Genomic DNA, 21,255 nt, shown 5'->3' with positions numbered 1-21,255 from the left:
ACACACCGCCAGGGAGGGGCAAGAAAAAGAGGGACGCAACAGTGAGTGCAGAAGAAATGTTAGTTAGACGTCTGAACATTAGGCCTGAAGAAAGAGAGCAGACAGGATGTATTGAGTTGTGAATGCTCATGTCTTATATCACAGATCACCTGCAGCACCACACATCTGCCCTGACATGTACACACAGACAGACTTGGAGAGTAACAGATTACATGTAACAGGATTACTTATTTAGGATATAGAAAAATAAGGAACTGTTATGGAAAAAAAGATGTAATTAGATTACAGATACATTTAGTAATACACCCATTCCTGAGAACTATCAAACCTACCAAAAATATTAAAAAGTATTAACACCAACACTTTAACTTAATTTTTTGGTAAAAATGTATTCTTTAAGGATTTATGATATATATATATATACACACTTTATTAAATTATTTGGTTTGCTTTAATTTGATTTTGGAAGAAGATTAGGGATTATCAGATCAGTTAACTTTAAGTTTGAGTGGTGAGTGTGAATAGCATACTTAACGAAGTAAAGTGCACAATTACCACTATAGCTGGACAAACAATAAACCTACCATGAACATAAAACTTTCTGTGAGGCTCAACAGTTTCACCATATTTGGGATTGAGGTAATCCAAAAGTAATGGAAAGTAATGACTTTAATATTGTGATACTTGGAGTTAAATTACTGACTACATGTTTTGTAACAAATAATTAGTAACTGTACTGGAATACATTTTTAAAGTAACCCTACCAACCCTGCATAAAGAATGATAATAAACCAAAGTGGTTCCCAGTAACTTTGTTTATTTGGGAAATGGAGCAGTAATTGCTCTTTATAAAACACAGTAATCACTGTTCATTACACAGACAGACTCTGACCACTGGGTTTAAGATGTTTCTCAACAATAACGACATTTCCAGTTGTTGCACAGCATTCAACAGTTAGCCATTACATTCAAGCAGAAGAGAATAACAAAACAAGCTCCAGGCCACAAAAAATAAAAGAAAAACCCTGAATCGAATTCTGTGATATCATGAACCTGCTAATGAAACAACCTGAGTCTGGGAGTGAAATTTAAATAAATTACACTAACAAGCTTGATAGATGCATGATTAGCATGGGGCCACCAGTTTAATTAAGTATGCACTGCACTCATTAATCAAGCTCAACTCCCTCTTGTAAATAAAATAAAATAAGCTAAAGTAAATGTGTGTGTGTGTGTGTGTGTGTGTACATCTACCTTTGTGAGAACTAGTTAAACTTTTAGACCTTGAGAGAGAGATTGGTGGTAAATTCAGTCCTCACTTCTGCTCTTGTGCTGGTAAGTTTTTTTTTTAAATATAAATTTATTATATTTTATTACTTTATTTGACAGGGAAAATGATTTCTGCTCAACAGAAAAAAATATTTTATTTTTCTGTTGTCCCTGGCAAGATGTTAAAAAGGAACAGTAAAATAAGGGCTAAAACTTGGTTTAAGGGTTAGAACTAGGTTCAGGTTAGGCATGTAGATGTGATGGCGAAGGTCCAGCAGTAAGGAATATATTATATCAGTGAGCCTTCTTACAAGTATAGATGTACAAATGTGTGTGTGTGTGTGTAGTGTCTACAGGTTGTTCCTATCTTCCTCGTCAGTCGGGACTTGCTTCTTGCCCTTTTTATTAGCACGTTTGATCACTATGATGAATGCAAGAACTGCAACGAGACAAAAAAAGAGAAAAGTGAAGTCAGTCACAACAAGGAACAAAATGAAATCAGCATCATCAACACAAAAACATCAGAGTGCACGGTATAGAGGACATACAGGTTTAAGTGTGAACTGGTTTTACCAGATAACTGACTTTGATGTGAGGTTTGTCAGACTTACCGCAGAAGCCTATGGTGCCGGCCAGGATCCCGATGGTGGTTCCCATTCCATAAAAGCCACGTTGTTCTGGTTCAATGTAGCAGTAGCCCAGCTCTGTGCAGTTACATACTCTCACTATAGAGAGAAGAAACATGATGCAGAAAAGTGTCATCGTTTCACTTAAAAAGATGAAGCTGAAGTAAAATTCATCTATATTTTTCTGTCAACAAATCCCATGAAAAGACACAAACCAACAATGTATTTATTGTACATTATCAACAACCAGTGTCTTATCTCATGAAGCCTGTCTGTGAACATTTATCTTTTATCTTTTCTTTTTCTTTCAAAGGAGGACATACAGCTCAAATAATTGCATAAATGAATGCATAAACAGTTAAAATAGTTAGGTAAAAGTAATAATAAACTGTTTTTAGGGTTACCTAAACAAATTGTTGGAAAAGTTAGGTAAAAGTATTGAAGAAACAGCTGGAATGGTCAGCTAATGGAAATAGTTGAAATAGTTACCATACGATAAAGCGCTGCATTTAAATGAGTTCGTGATTACTGTGTTTACAAGATGAGCCTATTTGAACATCCCCCTCGTGTTGCAAAGTCTGCTCACGGCATCAGGCATTGGACGTTTACCCTTCCGTGTGTAATTAATACACATTTTGTGCTCTAGTGAGTATTAACAGACAATACTTGTGAGGACCAATTCATTGTTGTTTTTCCATCTTTTCACGGTTTTGGTTGCCAGACATACCCTTTAAACTTATTCTCACCATTAAATCCATGTGTGACTCCCATGCCTGCTTTGTCTTTAATGTCAATGGGGATTACGAAGGTTTTATCTGCAGTTGGCACTCTCTTCAGGGTCAGTCTAGCTGATGTACCTGCATGACATACAAAAGGAAACAAGATGATCACGGTGATCCGACTGTGCAACTTTTCAGTTTTACATCACCTTCTAATTTATTTAGCACAGTATAGTTTGTGTACCATCAATAGTGGTCAGATCCCAGTTTTGAGATTTCCTGCCCTTTTCAAAGCTAAAGGTGAAGGGCTGAGAGAAGGGAGCGCTGTCTCCGTCTTTGGCCCTGATGATGACAGGTTCAGGTTTCTTCACACAGATGAAGGCCTGGTCCTCTATCAGTACAGGGTAGTTGTCATTCACATCCAGCAGTGTCACAGACAAGACACGCTCAGAAGACTTGTCCGGGTTCCCTTCAGAGAGAAATCAGATTCATTAAGTTTAATAACTTAATTCAACTGCAACTTCTACTTTTAAATTAAAAATCACAGAACCTAAGAAGCGTTGTTAGCTAGAATTTATTTAAAACCTGTGTAGCCTTTATAGCAACTGATCAACAACACAAAAACACTCCAATAAGCTGCGATTTGAGTCTTACCCTTCTCAAATGCAATGACAGTGACATCGAAAGCCTCCACGATCTCTCTGTCCAGCTTGTCTTTGGTCTTGATCTGTCCTGTGGCAGCATCGATCTCCAGCCAGCCCTGCTTGTCACCATCCAACTTAAAACTGTACAACACACACATAGTGAGCAGACATTAGAGCACATCCAACGCTACACCAGACACCGAAACAGGGCCCAGGGGAAATAATGGTAGTCAAAACAAATCAATAGTCTGTTTTGGGTACACGTGATCCCAACAGATGAAACCTCGAAACTAGCCACCAGTAGGGAGCATTAACCTTAAAAACAAAGCTGTTCAGGTGGACCAGTTCCTAAACTATGAAAGCTATGCATGTGTGTGCGTGTTCGGTTTTCTATCACGCAGTACATCTTGTTCGAGTCCAGCGCTTAAAATTGCAGAAGAACATGGACGTAGTGTCAGTGTTGTCTGTATTTGGGAAACAGCTTTCACCCATTTTGGAAGTTGCCACCCACCAGCCAAAAACGCCCCATAAGTCAAACATACCTCTGTTTAGGCTTTATTATCTTTGTTGAAAGTGGATTTCAAGTTTAATTTGGTACGTACTTGTGGAAAAATTTTAAATAACCGTATTTCATGAGTAAAGTTCCTGAAGCCAGAATCTAGTGACTTTATGGAAACTGCATCTTAAAGCATAAGACCACTATTGTCAGCAAATCTAATGAAAAGACCAAAAGCAGCAATGCATCAGTCTGTCGCCAACTTTCTACAAAATTATTATATTATGTGTGGAAACTGCACAACTTCTCCACAGTGGTAAATGCTTGGCCCTCCTTTCTTCTCAATATGCACCACCTCAGTTGGTGCAATAATCCACTCCTCTGGTTTCTCAAACCATTGCTATCCTGATGATACCCAGCTCTTCCTGTCATTCTCTCCAGAAGACCACATAGTCTCTGCTCGCATCTCGTCATGCCTAGCTGATATCTCAACATGGATGAAAGAACGCCACCTTCAACTTAACCTCTCCCAAACTGAGCTCCTTGACATCCCAGCCAGTCCCTCTATGCGACAAGAAATCAGTGTCCAACTCGAATCCACCCAGCTTACACCTAGAAAGTCTGCTCGAAACCTCAGCGTCATGACTGATGATCAACTAACCTTTGAGGTCAGCGTGGCCTCAATTTCTCAGTCGTGCTGTTTTTCCCTGTACAACATCAGGAAGATCAGACCCTGCCTATCTGAGCAGCACAACTCCTGGTTCTGGCTCTCGTAATATCACGCATTGACTACTGCAACTCCTTACTGGCAGGCCGCCCAGCATCCACATTCAAACCTCTATGGCAGCACATCCAAGAAAAGCACGTCACTCCGCTGTTCAGATCACTCCACTGGCTCCCAGTCGCTGCCCGCATCAAAGTTTAAACCCTGACACTTGCCTACAAATCAGCAACTAAAACTGCTCCCGCCTACCTGACCTCACTTTTTAAAAAATGTACACATAAACACAACCTGTCCTATCCGGTGGTATGAACTGCATATGACACTTTCGTCCGGTGAAAATGAGTGTGCTGCAGTGCTGGACCTGTCATTAGGTGTACAATATGTCTGCAGCAAACACTTCACAGCTCAGTTAATGATGTTACTGAGTAAAAGACATCTGAACTGACTGTGCCTACATATCAAAGTGAATCACAAGAAAGTCTTAGTGGTGATGTAACTAAGTTTTTGTTCTGGAAAATGAATGAAAAATGAAAAATGCGTTCTACCATAAAATACCTTCTTTTAGAATGGAGTTTGGTTTAATAGTCTGTCCACCTGAAAGACCGCAGAGGGTGTTTATTTAATGTGAATAAATCACAGAGCAGATGAGTCTTTCACCACTGCTCCCTCCTAAATTGTACTGAGATCTGTGCCCTTGAATGATTGAAATAATTAGCTAAAGGTAATGAATTAACAGCTGAAAGATGAAGCAGATGAAGTAACTGGACCAAAGCAACCTTGGTAATTCAACTGAAAAATTATGATAACAATGTCCACATTTTGCAGCATTACTAAACGCTCACTTCAAAATCAACACTTTTGGAAGATTATAGGTGGTTGATGTTATTAATTTGTTGTTGATTTTGGTCTTTTCATGGGGTCTGATGACAATAAGGTCTAATAAGGTAAAATGTGTGTGTGTTTACCCGATCTCTTTGCCCTCTGGATCCATTGCCTCCACAGTGAGCAGCACTGATCCCTTAGTGGTGTTTTCAGGGACAGTCACATGCAGGACGTCCAGACTGAACTCTGGATCCTCATCCACATCAGTGACAGACAAGGAGACGGAGGCTGTGGAGTCGCTGCCGTACTCCAGACCTTTCATCAGAGGCTCTGGGTTACGAGCATCAATCTGGAGATTGTAGGTGGAAGAGGACTCAAAGTCCAGAGGCTGTTAGGAGACAATCAGGCAGGTTAGAAAAAGCAGGAAGGAAGCAGGAAGGTCATGTTAAGATCACTACAGGAAGGTCACTACACAGAATCTTACACACACTCTCTGCTCTCTATGCATTGAAAGCATTTTACAGTCAAGAGTCACAAATTGCACTACATAATTACTGATATTTACATTATTATTTCAAAACACATCTAAAACACAAGCAGTAAGAAGAGAGATCAAGGAGCTCTAGAGTTGGCTTACACTCTTGGGAACAGCGGCTATCAGGGAGGATGATTTTCATAAAATAATAAATCATATTTTTAATGTTTGTTTGTATCGCCGACTATGTTGATATTGACTGAGTCATTTATCAGGGAAAAATTGCTGGTTCCAACTTGTAAAATTTGAGGATTTGCAGGTTTTCTCTGATTTATATATTCATAAATTTTGCATGTTTACACATTTAAACCAAGAATTTACCAAATCTTACAAAAAAAATCAATGGAACTCTACTGAAGAATATATCGCACAATTACAAAACATGTAAAAATGTAAAATTTTACAGTCAGCATAGTTAAAGGAGCAATAAGTAGCAACTGCACATGCAGAAAGCTGTGCTTTAATTGCTGCATGCGCAATGGCTACATACTGCTCCTTTAACTATGCCGACTTGTTAAAAATTTTGTTTGTGTGATACATTCTTGAGTAGGGTTGCATTGATTATTTTGTGAAAGTTGGTACATTCATGATTTAAATGTCAGAAATTAGAAAAACCAACAGTCCAAGGATGTAAAATGTATAAATATATAAATCAGAGAAAACCTGCAAAGGCTCACATTTTATAAACTTTCTGTAGTCCAAATAGTGAGTTAGAGCCATAGACTGAATATCAAAACAGTTTAAAATCCTATTTAATATACAATCTGTTAAAAAATGATTGAAGCAAGTTGTTTCGCGCTCCCACCTCCCCAGACTCAAGTACCATAGAAGCACAGGGCCAGCATAATATAAATTGATTTTGTGACAAGTCCTAAACTGTAAGTTGATCAGCTGTTTATGGTTGTCAGTTGTCTGTCAATGTAAAAAAAAGCCTGTTATCCTGAAAACAAAAGCCCACTGCTCTGAAAACACACACTCTGTAGTTTAAGTTCAGTGACCGCCTGTCTCATTGTCTTAACATGTTGCTCAGTGTGACCATTATAAACATCTACTCCCTCTAAAACATTATAAACAAATTCTTATGACTCTTAAACAGACAGGAACTAATTCTGAAGTTTTAAAATGTTTCCCTGCCGATTAAAACAAAAACTAGAACTGAATTTCATACAAATTAAATTAAAAATAAACATAAACATTTTTAAAATTATATACTAAACTGAAACAAGCAAATGCACTCTGACACTAACTGAAACTAAACTAAATAAAAACTAATGAAAAATGCAAAAAGTATAATAACTCTGGTTCATGCAGAATATATGTAGAGAATATAGATACTATACCTTTTGTATGACCAGGTAGCCAGTGCCTTTGCCGTCAGATTCCACAGTAAAAACGTTATCATCATCACCAGCAGAGATGAAGAAGTTGATCAAGGAGCTGCCGCTTTCTGGGTCATCAGCATCTGTTGCTTTGATGGTCAGCACTGTGTGTCCCACAGGAGAGTCCTCTGAGAGAGGGTCAGCACTGTACTGCTCACAGACACACACACGCAGGAACGTAAAGAAAACCATCAAACAGCACGAGAAACAAGACACAGGTGGGTCACATACTTACCTCCTTCTTCTCAAACAGAGGCATCTCATTGTTGACGTCAATGACCTTGATGACGACCCTACAGTTAGTGCTGAAAGCTGTGAGACAAAAGCCAAAAGTACTTAACACCTGAGACGAATCCCCATTTACAGATGTGTTTGCATGATGCTATGTGTGTGTGTGTGTGTGTGTGTGTGTGTGAGTGTGTGTGTGTTACCTGGGTCACTGACTTTGACCAAAAGGTTGTACACCTGATGTACTTTTCTCTGTAGCAGGTGTAATGTCTGAATACTTCCAGAGGCACCGTCGATGGAGAACGTCTTGGATGCGGTGTCTGGATCCTGGGATATGATGGTGTAGGCCAGCTGAGCATTCAGTGTCCCCACTTCGTCTGCGTCATGGGCCAACAGCTGTCCTACTATGGTACCTGGAACCAGAGCGTAAGAACAAAAGCTATTCTTTAATTTTCTTACAACTTAAAAAATGTTTTTTCCAGAGGTTCTCATTTTTTTCTCATGACCCCTTACAAAATAGAAAGTACACCGGGGATTTCCCTTACGTATAGATAAAATCGTGGAATAAATCAAATAAGGTACCATCATTACCACATTTTAAAGCTAGGGTAGGTGACATTTTTTGCATCCCTAATAAGCTTTCAGTATATTGTAAATCAAACGGTCTGAGAGAAAACCAGACTCCTTTTCCTTGCAGGAAACGTTGCTATAAAACTGAATTATCAGAATGGGGATCTGAAAGAGAGTCCAGCTAATGAGCAACATGCTCAGTCCAGGAGTTTCTCATCTTACACGGTTACTTTTGACTTTATCTTCAGTTGCGTTTATTCACGTCTGTCGTGGGGCAGAGCTGAGTACAGAGCTGACAGACAGCTGCTGTGAACCGGGTAGCTCTGCAGGAGAGGGCTGGTGACAGACTGGAGCTTCTGAGGTAAAAAAAAAAACACCGGGGTCACACTGATTTTGCTCTGATGCTCTGACACCCTTACTGGCGAGAGGAGACAGTTTATGTTTCAAACTTTTGGCATTAAAAAGCAGATATACCTTCACTGTCACTTCTCATCCTACAGCAGGGAGCCTGGCCAACCGTGCTCGGCTGTTTACAGTATGCTTATTAGTCTTTCCCTGCATGCTGACTGCGGAGGAGTAATATGTTTGAAGTATGCTTCTTGAATGTACAAAGAAGAGAGGGGAAAGAAATGAGACAGGAGGGACAAACAGAAAAGAACTGGTGAGTGCTGTCAGAGGCTTAAACACACATGCATGATTGCCTCGGTAAAGCGTTGTGTGCCTACACGTGCATATGTTCTCTGGCAGGAGGGGCCTAGGATGGAGAAAACGAAACCCAACTCACGTCCCGGGGATGAGACTCAACAATCAAGTGTTTTCTAGGCTTTCTACCTACTGCTGCTTTAATGCCTGCAACTGTGTCAGATTCTCCATGAAATCAGATGTGTTTACATTTTCACAGGCAAAGTTACAGTGAGTCATATGTTAGTCAGTTAAAAAGAGAAGTGTAGTGACATTATTTTATTTTTTATGTTATATTTTGTGGTTATGGTGTTGGAAACACTACTGTTTTTTCCATAAGGGACACCAGAATCAACACACTATGAAAGTTCCTCGTAGTAGCTTTCAATTTAAATTTTGAATGCAGACTTTTACTTTTAATTAGACTTTTACTTGTAACAGAACATTTCACTCGCTCTTTAGAGTGTTCTTAGGTGTAGCAACAGAGCAAGAGAATAGATGTTTGGGAAATACGTTGAAAGAGGAAACCTGTAGCACACTCTGCTCCATGAATGGTTCAGGTTTCATGGTTATGTAATAATCACACACACTTCTTACCCACAGTCTCATCTTCCTGCACCTCAAACACAGTTTCATCACTTGGACACACGGGTGCGTTGTCATTCACATCCTCCACCACGACTTGGATCTCCATGGGCGGATCCACCTCGTTGCCACTGTTATCTGTTGCCAGCACCACCAGGATGTACTGAAACAGAACCAACACAAGTTCAAGAACAATGCTCAGGAGTTAGTTGTTATTTTTTCTGCATGAGATATGAGAGATTTATTGAGCAAACTAAGCATGTGTCATGTACATTGTCCTTGTCTTCTCTGTCCAGCTCCTCTGTCAGATGTATTTCTCCATCTTCTGTGATCTGGAAGGGGAATTTCAGCTCTCGCTCTTTCTGCACCAGCCTGTAGACGGCGTTGGGCTCATTAGACTGGACCTAGATTGAAAAAGGAAGCAAAGAGGCCAGTGTGGGATGGTCAGTTACTGGATATAGTTGGTACAATCTGTGTTTTTTACTTTAATCTGTCTGCATTTGTGAGATTTGTGCAGATTTGGCAACCCACCACACCTTAGCAATAGGCATGGGGTATGTTTCCTTTAAGTGCTCTTGCACAGTTATCGGTCCAGGATTGACCCACAGGTTCTGCTGCACAACAATCTGCACTCTGGCGTTTCCACTCAGTGCAGTCTGCACCTCTCCTCCCAGGTCCTGCACACGCACAATCAGGGTGTAGTCGGGGTCCTCCAGAGGGTCCACATTCCTCCTCCTCATTTCTGACATGACACCACAGAGGAAGATTAAGGTTGAAATATTTGTACAGGCAACAAAAAGATAAACTTTGATTAAAACATCTCTAATTTTGTGAAGTTGAGTCACGTGGACACAGCCTTCGAGGCGTTTCTTCTTGACCCGATCATAGAAATTAGTAACCGCTTATCCCACTCTCCCTGGCTGAACTCATCAACACCCAACACCCAATAAATCACACAAGCTGCACTAATCACTGACAGTCGGTACAGTCTGTGTTCATCTGCACTGACCCCAGCTGTCACCACATGTTCTAACTTTTATGCACCACAAATCCCTCGACTGGGATCACTCACGACTTTTAAGATCTCAGAAATACACAAGAGTTCATCTGAACAGTTGTGAGCCACAGGCCACACTGTGGATGAGTGGTTCTCAACTCTTCAGAAGATTTTATAACTGTAGCCCTAAAAAAAATGTATTTCACTGAGAAGTGAAGTGAATTAAATTATTTTCTTTTTTTAATTATCCAGAGAAGCTGCCAGGTTCTCCGTATATAATAATAATGATATTAACTTGTGTATATGAAAAGGAATCAAGTATTTCTTCTTTTAAATCCCTCAGTGTTTTATTACGTGTTTGGGTTGTTTGGCTAACATAAGCTGTGAGGATCTACTGTGTGTGTGTGTGTGTGTGTGTGTGTGTGTGTGTGTGTGTGTGTACTAGTTTTAATGTAACAGTGGTGTTGTGTTTGTTCTGTGTGTACTGTTTTGCCTGTTTTCTGTTCATGTATGCCATGTTTTTGTTAAATAAAGTTTATCTTATATTGTAAAAATATTTTATTATTGTATTATCATGACTTTTGTTTTTAAATTCTTTGGTCATATGTTTCTCATCCATGAGACCCCGAAGCTGTCGAATCATTCTTTACTTGAATTGCTCACTACTGTATATTTGCAAGTTGCATTCATTATTTAAATTATAAACTGTCAGAAAATAGTCAGTTGAATTCATATAAAGTCAGTTTACTATCATAGAGGGCTATGAGAACCAGAGATTATTAATGTTCAAATGTTCTTGCAATCAGAGAAACAGATTGGTTCATTCTGACAACAGGAAACCACCTGACACCGCGGCCACTGTGCATCATGTTCTAACCTTTTCACATATTGGTAATGTGGAACATGCTGAAATGTCCCTGCGGTCTGGTTTATGTCAGACAAACTAAAAGAGCTTTATAGATTTGCAGAGAACACAAAACTCAGACTCACACAAAACATGGATGATAATATTGCTCAGCATTTGATTTTTTTTTTTCTTAACTTTGACTACTTGACTAATGTTTGCAGCTCTACACTGGACACATCTGTACACAGACCTGCTCTCTCCACACAAGTGAAGAAGGGATTTGCTTCATAAGGTCCCTTGTGTCCTGGACAGAAGTCGTCAAACTTTGTCCTCAGAGAGTCGATGCTCCGATCCTCTCCTCTGCTGTACAGTAGGCCTTCTCTGGACTTAATCATTTTTTTCCCTGTCAAAGAACACATATAGATCAAATGTTGTTCAGTATGATTCCACATATTGCAAACATGTTTTCATATTGATTGGTGGAAGAACATTTCTGCTGTGTCAAGGCTGTCTGAGAAATGTGATCAAAACTTCCTCTCACAGATGTAAGCAGGCATCTTCACATGCTCACACACACTCAGACTAATCTGTGATCAACATCACGCGACACATTTAGGCAATCTGCCTCCAGTCAGCATTAATCTTGAGCACATAAGATGAGCTGTGTAATCTGGATTTACAGCGGCACTATACTGCCAGATTACAGGCAGAAATGGACAGATTATAGACTTTCCCACGGACAGCGCACGTACTTCTGATATCTGGGTTCATGTCTGTGCGTTGAGGTGTGTGTGTCTGCTGTGTTGCTACCTTCTTCTGTGGTGGAGATCTCTCCAGTGTTAGGGTCGATCTGGAACAGGAGGGTGTTGTGCCTGTTGGGGATCTGGCTGACCAGGCTGTAGCTCAGATGAGCGTTGGGGGTCTGTGGGTCGTCCCGATCCAACGCAAACACGCGGGTAAATGGGACACCTGGCACAACAGACAAACCTGATGTTGAAGTCACACCACTATGACATGTTGACCTGAGTATTTCAAAACAGAGAAGCGTTCAGTGAACATATAGCTTCACCCACATGCATGCCAAGAATCCTTTAGAGCAGTTATCCACAGACACTGGGACCCACAGCTGGATCACAGCAGATTTTACTTGGAAGAAATTTGCATTATTTCTTCCATTGTCTTTTATTTCAACTTTTTATTTGCAGTAAACCTTTAATAAAGCAATTCAAACGTGTATGTTGTTTTACTGATTAGAGAAAAAAAATGAGAACCTGTTAATTCTGCCTAAATGCACTTATTTTGTGTCATTTATAAAGTCAGCTAAAATGTTGCTTTGTTGTTTTACTCATGAGAGGAAATAAAAAAAAAGATGGCCTGTTGACTCAGCCTAAATGCATTTATTTCTCATTTCTATTTAAAGTAAATAACATGCTTAAAATAGGGTGATAAGGAAATGGCAATAATTTATGCACGACTCTTTCCAACATTTATAGATAAAGCCTGTTCTGAACTGGGTTGCAGTGTTTTTTTTAAAAAGTAGGTCCCCAGAAAACAAAGTTCAGGAAACTCTGTTTTAGAGGATAGTCTTACAGAACCACAGTGGTGTTTTTAGATGTTTTCGTTTGTGAACGACACATTGGTTGTACTTTATTTTATTGCCAGACACATTCAAATGCACACCAGCTTGTAGTTTTTTACAAGAGGTTTCTAATGTTTAAGACAGCCACTGTTTTCTCTTCATTTTAGTAGCATATGAAAATTATCTAGATACAAATCATTAAGTGCCTTACAAGATATTTTCAAATGTCATGTACCCACAGAGAGTAAGATTTTGGCGTATTTTTTGGACTCGTACCTCAAGAATATTTGAAATGAGATAAATATTTATTAAATATATTATTGGTAGCTGCTCAAAAGGCCTTTATCTTGAAATGCATGGATGGACATTAGAGTGGACATTTATGAAAGCTAGATGATAACAGCATATCTATGCCACCATAAATTGGAATTATTTATGTCCTCGTGTTTTACAAATCTACTATTTTACATAAACATAACATGAATGGATGATGTGTGCATTCAATATTTGAAGTTCACATTATAGAAATGTGTTAGCTGAATGTCAATAAAAAAAGAGTATCATTGCATAGCTATACAGCTGTAATGCAGGAAAGAAATGTTGTTGTAATGCATTAAAGTCCACTGCCAAGGAGCAACATTTTACCTAATAAAACCTTCCTGTATCTCAATAAAACTCTTGACTTACATAGTGTACTGAAACACCACTTTAGAAAATCATTGTCAGTAAAATTAAAGATGCCCGGTGGAGTTTCTGACCTCTTGTAGTGCTATGAAGTGATTTTTTTCATGAGTGGTTCCCTGTTTTGTTTGTCTTGCTGATGTTCACGAGTATGGACGTGCATGTACATACATTTAAGAGCCTACCAACGGTTTAACACGACAACTCAAAACTCAAAACTCAAAACTCAAAACTCATTGCCTTAAGTGTTCAAAACCTCTATGACCATACTAACTGTTCTAATGCTGTAGTGCTCTCTCTCCTTGTACTTAATCATACTACAAGACGTTTTAACTGATTAGGAGAAAGTCCCAGTTTAATAATGATGCCTCTATATGACCAACATAAACAAACAGGACCAGGACAAGAAGATCAGCTATTTCTGTGTAGTTATTCTTGATGCCTGCCATCAAGTCGGATTCTCATTAAATCAAAGAAGCTTATGTTTACAGTTACTGAGGCAAAGTTACAGTGAATAATTCCTTAGCCAGTTAAAAAGAAGCAGGATTTTTCTTTAGATAATTCTCTTTTTGACATCACATTTTATGGTTATGACGGTGGAAACGCTACAGCTGTTCTCCCCTGTGGCCTCTAAAATCAACAAAATAACTGAGTTCCTTGTAGTAGCTTTGAGTGCTATAAAACACACACACCTGCTGCACTGTGCTCTCTAACCATAGCTGTGTAGACAGTCTGGTTGAAGTACGGGGCGTTGTTGTTGATGTCCAACACATTTATGATCACAGAAATTGGGCCATCCACTACTTCATCACCTGCCAACGCCTCCACCTGGATATAATCACGCACACACAAACACAAAGCACACATAAATACACTTATTGACGCTACAATGCACAAGTATAATTCTCTGTGTGTCCATAAGAATAGAGAAGACCACTTCACCATGATCATGTAGTGGTTGTCTCGTGACCAGTCCAGAGGTCTCTCCAGGTACAGCCAGCCGTCTTTTGAAATCTTGATGTCTTCCCTACCTTCTCCAGTCAGCCTGAAACCATCTACACTTGGATTGGTCACCTGAAACTGTGGAGGGAAACATGGGGAGGACTCGTGAGAACAATAACAGATCAGCTGGTTGATTCTTCATTACAGCACAGATTAAAGGGAAACTAAACAGTTGCATTCTCAGCTGGTATGCAGTGGTGGAAGACATACTTAAAACTCTTATTTAAGTAAAAGTACAGAAGTATAGTCAATAAAATGTACAACTGTACTTAACGCAGCAAAAGTAAAAGTACCTGTCCTTCAAAAAACTATTCCCTTTTATATCACCAGATTGTTAATATTTATGCATCAATATGTTTGATAGTTTAGTTAAAACTAAACACAAAAGGAATCAGAATCAGAAATTCTTTATTGATCCCCAGGGGGAAACTGGGTCATGTTAGAGTTGCTCCCATTAAAAAAAGACATCTATATAAGCATACAGAAATTATAATAACATAGAAATAGTAAGCATATAAATAAAAAGTATGTAAAATATGTGCATTGTACTACAATATATAGACAACAGACAAATAAGGAATTTGTAAAAAATATATATGTATACTACAATATATCCAACAGAGTACGTAAACAATAATAATAATATGTGATTTATAAATACTGTAAGCGTGTAAAACAGAACTCAATGATTTGCAAATCATTTTCGACTTGCATTCAATTGAATACAGTACAAAGACAAGATATTTAATCTTTAAGACTGTTGAGCAGTCGTGTATCAAGCAAAAATGAGAAAGAATTTCACTTTCAAATTAGTGTCCTCAGTGCCCAAATGCTTACTGAGTGTTGTTAAAAGAAAAGTTGACACATCACTGTGGTAAACACACAAAAACAAATAAATAAAGTTAGTATGCACATTAAATATATTGTCTTTGTACTGCATTTACGGTTTTTGTAACTCATTGCCTTCTGTTTTAATTTGCAACATCCCACCTTTTTGGAATTGGGTTTGTATCACTAAGAGTGCTCGTTGGTTCAAATGTAAAGCATAAATAAATAAATGCAGTAACGATGCCAGTGTAAATCAGAGTACTGCACTGTTGGATTATTATTGCACAGAATTACTGTACTGTTGGGTCAATATTGCACAGTTGAAGATATAATGCTATGTAAATAATAATTAGCTGCTGAAAGTGATGAAATAAGTCCCAGCGCCAGTCTATTGAGTGTCTGACGCTCCCTTCTTCAAAAAGTTTGATGGCTGCAGGCAGGAATGACTTCCTGTGACCTGCCTCCCACTGCGAAGACCTCCGGCATAAATGGACAATCTCTAATAAAGTACAAGTACCTCAAATTTGTACTTCAGTATAGAACCTGAGTAAATGTACCCAGTTACCTTCTACCACTGATGTCATGTGTGTAATACCTGATATATGGGATAGTTCTCTGGCGTCCCTTCTGGCACATCCAGCTCTGTGTTCTCAAATGGGCCCTTCTTTTCCTCCAGATCCTTCCCAGCAGCCTGTCAGAGCACAGGAACAGAGGTCAGAGGTCATTAAATACAGTACAGGCTGAGGTACAACTGAATCATGCGCACATTTGCCCCTTTTGCTTCAGTTCTGTACTGTAGCTGAATGCAGTGAGGCATTGAGGGCAGGTTTTTACAGCTCAGTTATTTATTGAACCAAAATGACCCAACAATGTGAAATCTTATATCACACTGCAGAACAAACGAGCAAAGTCTAAAGAGAACAGACTAAACCTCAGTTTAGTAACACTTTACACTTCCTTTTAATGTTTAAAATAAGTTACAAAACTGTTTCTTGCAAACATTTATTTAATCTTGCACTTATCAACATTTTCTTGCACATCAAAAAGTTGGCATTCATTTAGTTGTTATTTACCTAAACAGTTCAATAAACTGCACGTGAATAAATGTACACATGAATCCACACTGACTGGTTTAACAGGTTTATGTATTTGAACATTTACTATGAATATGCATTGAAGGATTGCAGCAGCAGTTGGCCGTGTTATGTACTCACAATGCTGAGCAGGAGTGGGAGCAGCAACAGATGCACCATGGGTGTCATGATTGTAGTCTGTGAAGGAAGACTGAGACGAGGAGGAGGAGGAGGAGGAGGAGGAGGAGATATGGGGGAGAGGAGTTATAAAAAATTGTGAAGGAGAAAGCAGGAGGTTGAGGTGACATGAAGAGGAGGATTTTAAATTTTATCCACTGTCCTCTGCTGTTAAATGCACACGCTTGTAGAAATAATAAAAACTGATGAGGACAGTTACTCAGTTCATGCATTGGTACAGTAGTTTCTTTGTTTAATGCAATAAGTTATTGGTGCCGAAGGAAACCTGTCCTTGAGTATTGTATCTGCCTGTGCTTCATACTTTGAACTGAACAAGAACTTAAAGTGCTCATACATGCAGCTCCACCTACACCACCAGGTGAGCCACCCACCTCAGGGTGTCAGGAGAAAGTCAGAGCTTACACTCAATACCAGACTTTGGTGATTTTTTTCCACAGTGGGTGTCAATATGACGCAGATTCCAAAGGTCAAAGTGTGCGACCTCAGAGACTTTACAGTAGCCAGAGTCTAGCGTAACAAAGTGAGTCATTGATTGGGTATTAGCATGTGTGTGCAAGTCGGGAAATGGGTGGTTTTGTGTTAAGAAACGATCCTGATTTCAACTTCTTTAATGTAAATATTTCCTGGTTTCTTTACTCCTCTATGACAGTAATGTGTAACGTGACATTTGAGGATGTCACCTTGGGCTTTGGGAAACTGATCAATATTTTTCATAATTTTCTGACATGTTACATACCAAACAATTAATCGAGAAAATAATCAACAGATTAATCAATAATGAAAATAATTGTTAGTTACAGCCCTGATTTTATGTGTCATTGACTCTGATCTGCTCTGCAACTGAATCTTCAGTCAGTGTGTCTCAAATAAGTTCTCAATAAGAAATTTCAGTTCTAAAATTCAGATGACAGCAGAATATATGTACAGTTGTTTGAGTTAATTTTCTTTGTTTTGTCTTTGGGCTTCTTTGTCACAGGAGAAAACCAAACTTTTAAAGACACAACATTTTGACACCAGATGTGTACTCAGCAATCGGATGACTCTGGTGTTGAAATGTTATTCTGAACAAACGTTTGAGGCCTTCAGCCTGTGTGCTCCAGTACACTTTGGACTAATTTTCCAAGTCTTTCCTGTGACAAGACAATCCTGCCCTTGAGAACACCAGACAGGCCTGCAACTCCCTGTGAGTATTCTGAAGTGCTTTTAACCTCTTCCTTCATCTAACACACTTTGGACTGCATGTTTGTATGAAAGGTGCTATAAAAATTAAGTTGATTAATATTACTGAACAACAGAAAAATTCTGATATTCATTCATGTCAAACACAACTAACATAACATGCAAGAAATGATCAAATATATCAGGAATGTTTTCATTAATGACAAAGGGATTTGTAAAGTGCCAATGACAAAGAAGGTTGAAGTCAGCTGCTACAGAAAAGTGAAGGTGACATTGAGTTGTGGCTAATGACCTTTTTGTAGCACAGGACCCTTTTAATGTCGCCGCCCTGCTACACTCCTTATTAACAGAACACGGTGTAGTCTGAATTTACTGCCAACCAAGTATGAGTATTTCTGCCTCCATGTTGACCTCTACCTCTGCTGACTGACATTGTTTAACTAGAAAAGTCGTTGTTGCCATTATGAATTTACAGGCATTCACTTACACTGATTTAACTGACTTCCAGTGAGGAAAATATGCTATATAATTATACAGCACTTATATTATTTACAGTGGGGTTGATGGACAAAGTAAAAAAAACTGCATGGCACATTGATTCGGGTGTTGCAGGCCCTCTGTTTCTCCATTTAGTCCAAAGACTGGATGACCTTTGTCAGTCTACATTTCAGTTCCTATGAAACCACATCTAGTGTCCTGTACAGGTGAGATCCAACAACCCAGGAAGCCATGAAGAAGAAAAAAGAAGCAAAGGTTGTCGGTTAGACATGCCAACACCTTATGCTAAGGCCCTGCCAAAGTCAAGTCAAGATCACAGCACTTCTGCAACAAACTCAAAGCATCCGACACATCAAACACAGCCTTTCAAACCCAACAGAGTCAGTCCAGTTTCTGTCCAATTTGCACCTCCAAAAATCAACTCCAAACACACAATATTTCCAGAACCGTGCGACAGGAGAGTGAGGAGTCTTACCTTGCTGGGGAGATCGAGCGAGTCACTCCTGAGAAGTCAGAGTGATCTGAGCAGTCCCATCCTGTCTTGGTCAAACGTTAACCACAGTGTTAACCAGCTATGTTTTATTGGATCTAATGATTGTCTAATCACCCTGCCCTCATGGAGAGCCAGCCAATGGGGGAGGTGGGTGACAAGAGAGAGAAAGGAGACAGGAAGAACAGAACAATGATACAGTACAGTATTATGAAAGACAAGTCCATTATTATCAACGTGCTTAATGTAAGTCACTGATGTTAAATAAATCCTCAAATGCTCATAGTTTGAGTCCTGTTAGTGGGTTATAGTTGCAAAAATCAGACAAGTTGAAGGAATCTCTAAACATTAGTCAAGATTTCAACATGTCAGAGCGTGTGTGTGTGAATTATGAACAAAAAAAGACAAACAAAAAGGGGACTAAAATGTGGCAAATTTCTCCAGAAACCTTCAGTTCAGCATTTACGTTTCTTATTTCCCCTCAGACTTTGACCCGCACTCCTCTGCACTGTTTCCTGTCAGATTTTCCATTAGTAGCAGTGCCTGATAAGGAGCGGTGTGTAGACAATAGGACAAACAGATTACAGGGACAATCCATTGCTTCATAAGAATGCGCACCTATGGGGTCATCAGGGTGATTCGGCAGGTCAAGGCACAAATCATTAAAGCGTTAGTTTGATTCCAGCTCATGATGTCGGTTCTCTCTGAACTTTTCCACCTATATAAAGTGTTCAGATGAATGCAGCAGAAATGTCTTAGAGGTGACCTAAAGAGAGGATGTCAGCCTATGTTTTATCATTGGATGTTATCCTGATTAGCTAGATATCACCTCTGAATACCTTCAAGGTGTCGACTGAAATAATCCAGTACCATGCAGTCAAACAATACCTGCATTTGATTCTTCCTGAACCAAAAAGCAAATAGTCACAGGCATTCTTCAGTTTAAAGGGCAACTCCATGTGCTTTCTCTTCTGGGTTTTCAACTCTTAGCAAAAAGCGGTGATGCAGGTTGGAGCACTGATGTTCACCCCTCCCCTCCCTCAACTTAGGTGATTTATATGAATCAGCATCATCATGCAGAAATCCACATCAGGTCACGTGGGAAAACGTTTCTCAAAGGGAGGGACAGATGCTAGTATTTTTGGTGGTCAGTCTAGTACCCAAACTCTTTTAGTATGAAGTCACGCTGGTATAATGTGCAGAATGTGTCTTAACATTGTCTTACTGACATAAGCAGTGACGTCTCTGAAAAAGACTTCCTTTGGATGGCAGCATATCCAAAGGCTGTATGTGCCTTTCAGCTTTACAGATGTGACGGTTACCAATGATGCCACCAACATACCCTTGCACCATCACAGATTCTGGCTTTTAAAGTCAGCACTGGTAAAAACCTGGATGGTCCTTTCTTCTCTGTAGCCCGACATCCATGATTTACAAAAACTGAAATCTGAAATGTGGACTCGTCAGGCCACAGCACACTTTTCCACTTTGCGTCAGTCCATCTGAGATGAGCTCGGGCCCCAGAAAAGTTGACAGCATTTCTGTTTTTTGTTGATATATGGCTTTAGCTTTGCATTAGTGAGTCTAAAAATTCATTTGTAGATGCAACAACAAACTATGTTTACTGACAACGGTTTTTCAAAGTGTTCCCGAGCTCATGTAGTATCCTTTACACCATTGGCTCCCAAACTGGGGTCTGCACCAGAAACCACAGGAGGTCCTCAAGACCTTGTCTGCTCTGAGGTCTTCAAAATTTGATTTGCTCATGTTAACTAAAATCACAATTTATACAAAAGTCTGGCCACAGTCAGGCCACAACTCTGTGACCTTTCAAGTTCTGTGATAATGGATCATTATTGTTCTTTTGGTAAGAATGGGGGTGTATAAGTCTACTCTGTCGGGTTGTTAAAAGAAAAAAAAGTTTATACTAGAAAAGAGATGTTAACCACAGATAAAGGTTCTAAGAATGTAAACATTTTTATTGATGTTTATTGCCCCTTACATGCAGAGATTTCTCTGGATTCTCTAAATCAATTAATAATATCATGGACTGTTTTGTGTTGAGAAACATTGCTCTTAAACTGTTGATTATTTGCCAGACAAGAGATTGTTTGCCTTGTTTTGTTGTTATTGTCTTTCACAAAGTGAACCTCACCCCATCCATGCTTGTGAATGACTGAGCCTTTCGAGGATGCCTCTTTACTAACCAATCATGATGTCTGTAACCTGATATCAGTTAACCTGTGAAAAGCTCCAAACAAGTGGTTTTTGAGCATCCTACAACTTTCTCACAGCAGCCTTTTGTTGCTCCTGTCCCAACTTTCTTAAAATTTTGATAAGTTTGAAATCAAATTAAATATCTTGAACTGTATTAAATCAAATATAATTCAAAGAATGATCTGCAAGCCATTGCTCTCTGTTTTTATCCTTGTTTGCACAATGTCCCAACTTTTTTGGAATTGGGGTAATAATTGAGTATTAATTTTAGCTAAAAGTAAATCAAATAAACATGAAATGGGCAGTGTGCGCTCTTGTTGTTGGTGAAGTCAGTATGTCAATTTAGCATCAATCTTTAATCTCTAATGTCTTAATTAGTTTTTTATTG

The 21,255-nt window shown here is 39.1% G+C and overlaps 1 protein-coding gene across 1 annotated transcript; it reads right to left on the bottom strand.

Moving 5' to 3' along the window:
* Positions 1-796: 796 nt before the first annotated feature.
* Positions 797-18,718, bottom strand: cdh17 (cadherin 17, LI cadherin (liver-intestine)). Its single transcript, XM_084726871.1, has 19 exons — positions 18,636-18,718; positions 16,427-16,496; positions 15,808-15,903; positions 14,325-14,462; positions 14,075-14,210; positions 11,933-12,091; positions 11,373-11,525; positions 9,815-10,020; positions 9,551-9,682; positions 9,291-9,441; positions 7,646-7,855; positions 7,450-7,526; positions 7,176-7,364; positions 5,444-5,688; positions 3,269-3,399; positions 2,859-3,083; positions 2,642-2,752; positions 1,881-1,994; positions 797-1,708 (listed from the first exon to the last, which is right to left on the bottom strand). Exons 2-19 carry the CDS (start codon positions 16,472-16,474, stop codon positions 1,620-1,622), a joined length of 2,610 nt encoding a protein of 869 aa, XP_084582997.1. The 5' UTR covers positions 16,475-16,496; positions 18,636-18,718; the 3' UTR covers positions 797-1,619.
* Between the last annotated feature and the right edge of the window lie 2,537 nt (positions 18,719-21,255).

This window comes from Lutjanus erythropterus, chromosome 9 (genome assembly GCF_056507025.1).
Source record: "Lutjanus erythropterus isolate fLutEry1 chromosome 9, fLutEry1.hap2, whole genome shotgun sequence".
Taxonomy (NCBI): Eukaryota; Metazoa; Chordata; class Actinopteri; order Lutjaniformes; family Lutjanidae; genus Lutjanus; species Lutjanus erythropterus.
This window is presented reverse-complemented; position numbering and strand designations above follow the sequence as displayed.

Excerpts from the sequence above, each read along its gene's own strand:
- cdh17 (XM_084726871.1), bottom strand. The coding sequence starts at position 16,474 with ATGACACCCATGGTGCATCTGTTGCTGCTCCCACTCCTGCTCAGCATT. Across the intron at positions 9,683-9,814 it reads ACCCCATGCCTATTGCTAAG|GTCCAGTCTAATGAGCCCAA; the intron begins GTGTGGTGGGTT and ends TTTTCAATCTAG. Across the intron at positions 7,527-7,645 it reads GGTCAAAGTCAGTGACCCAG|CTTTCAGCACTAACTGTAGG; the intron begins GTAACACACACA and ends TTTGTCTCACAG.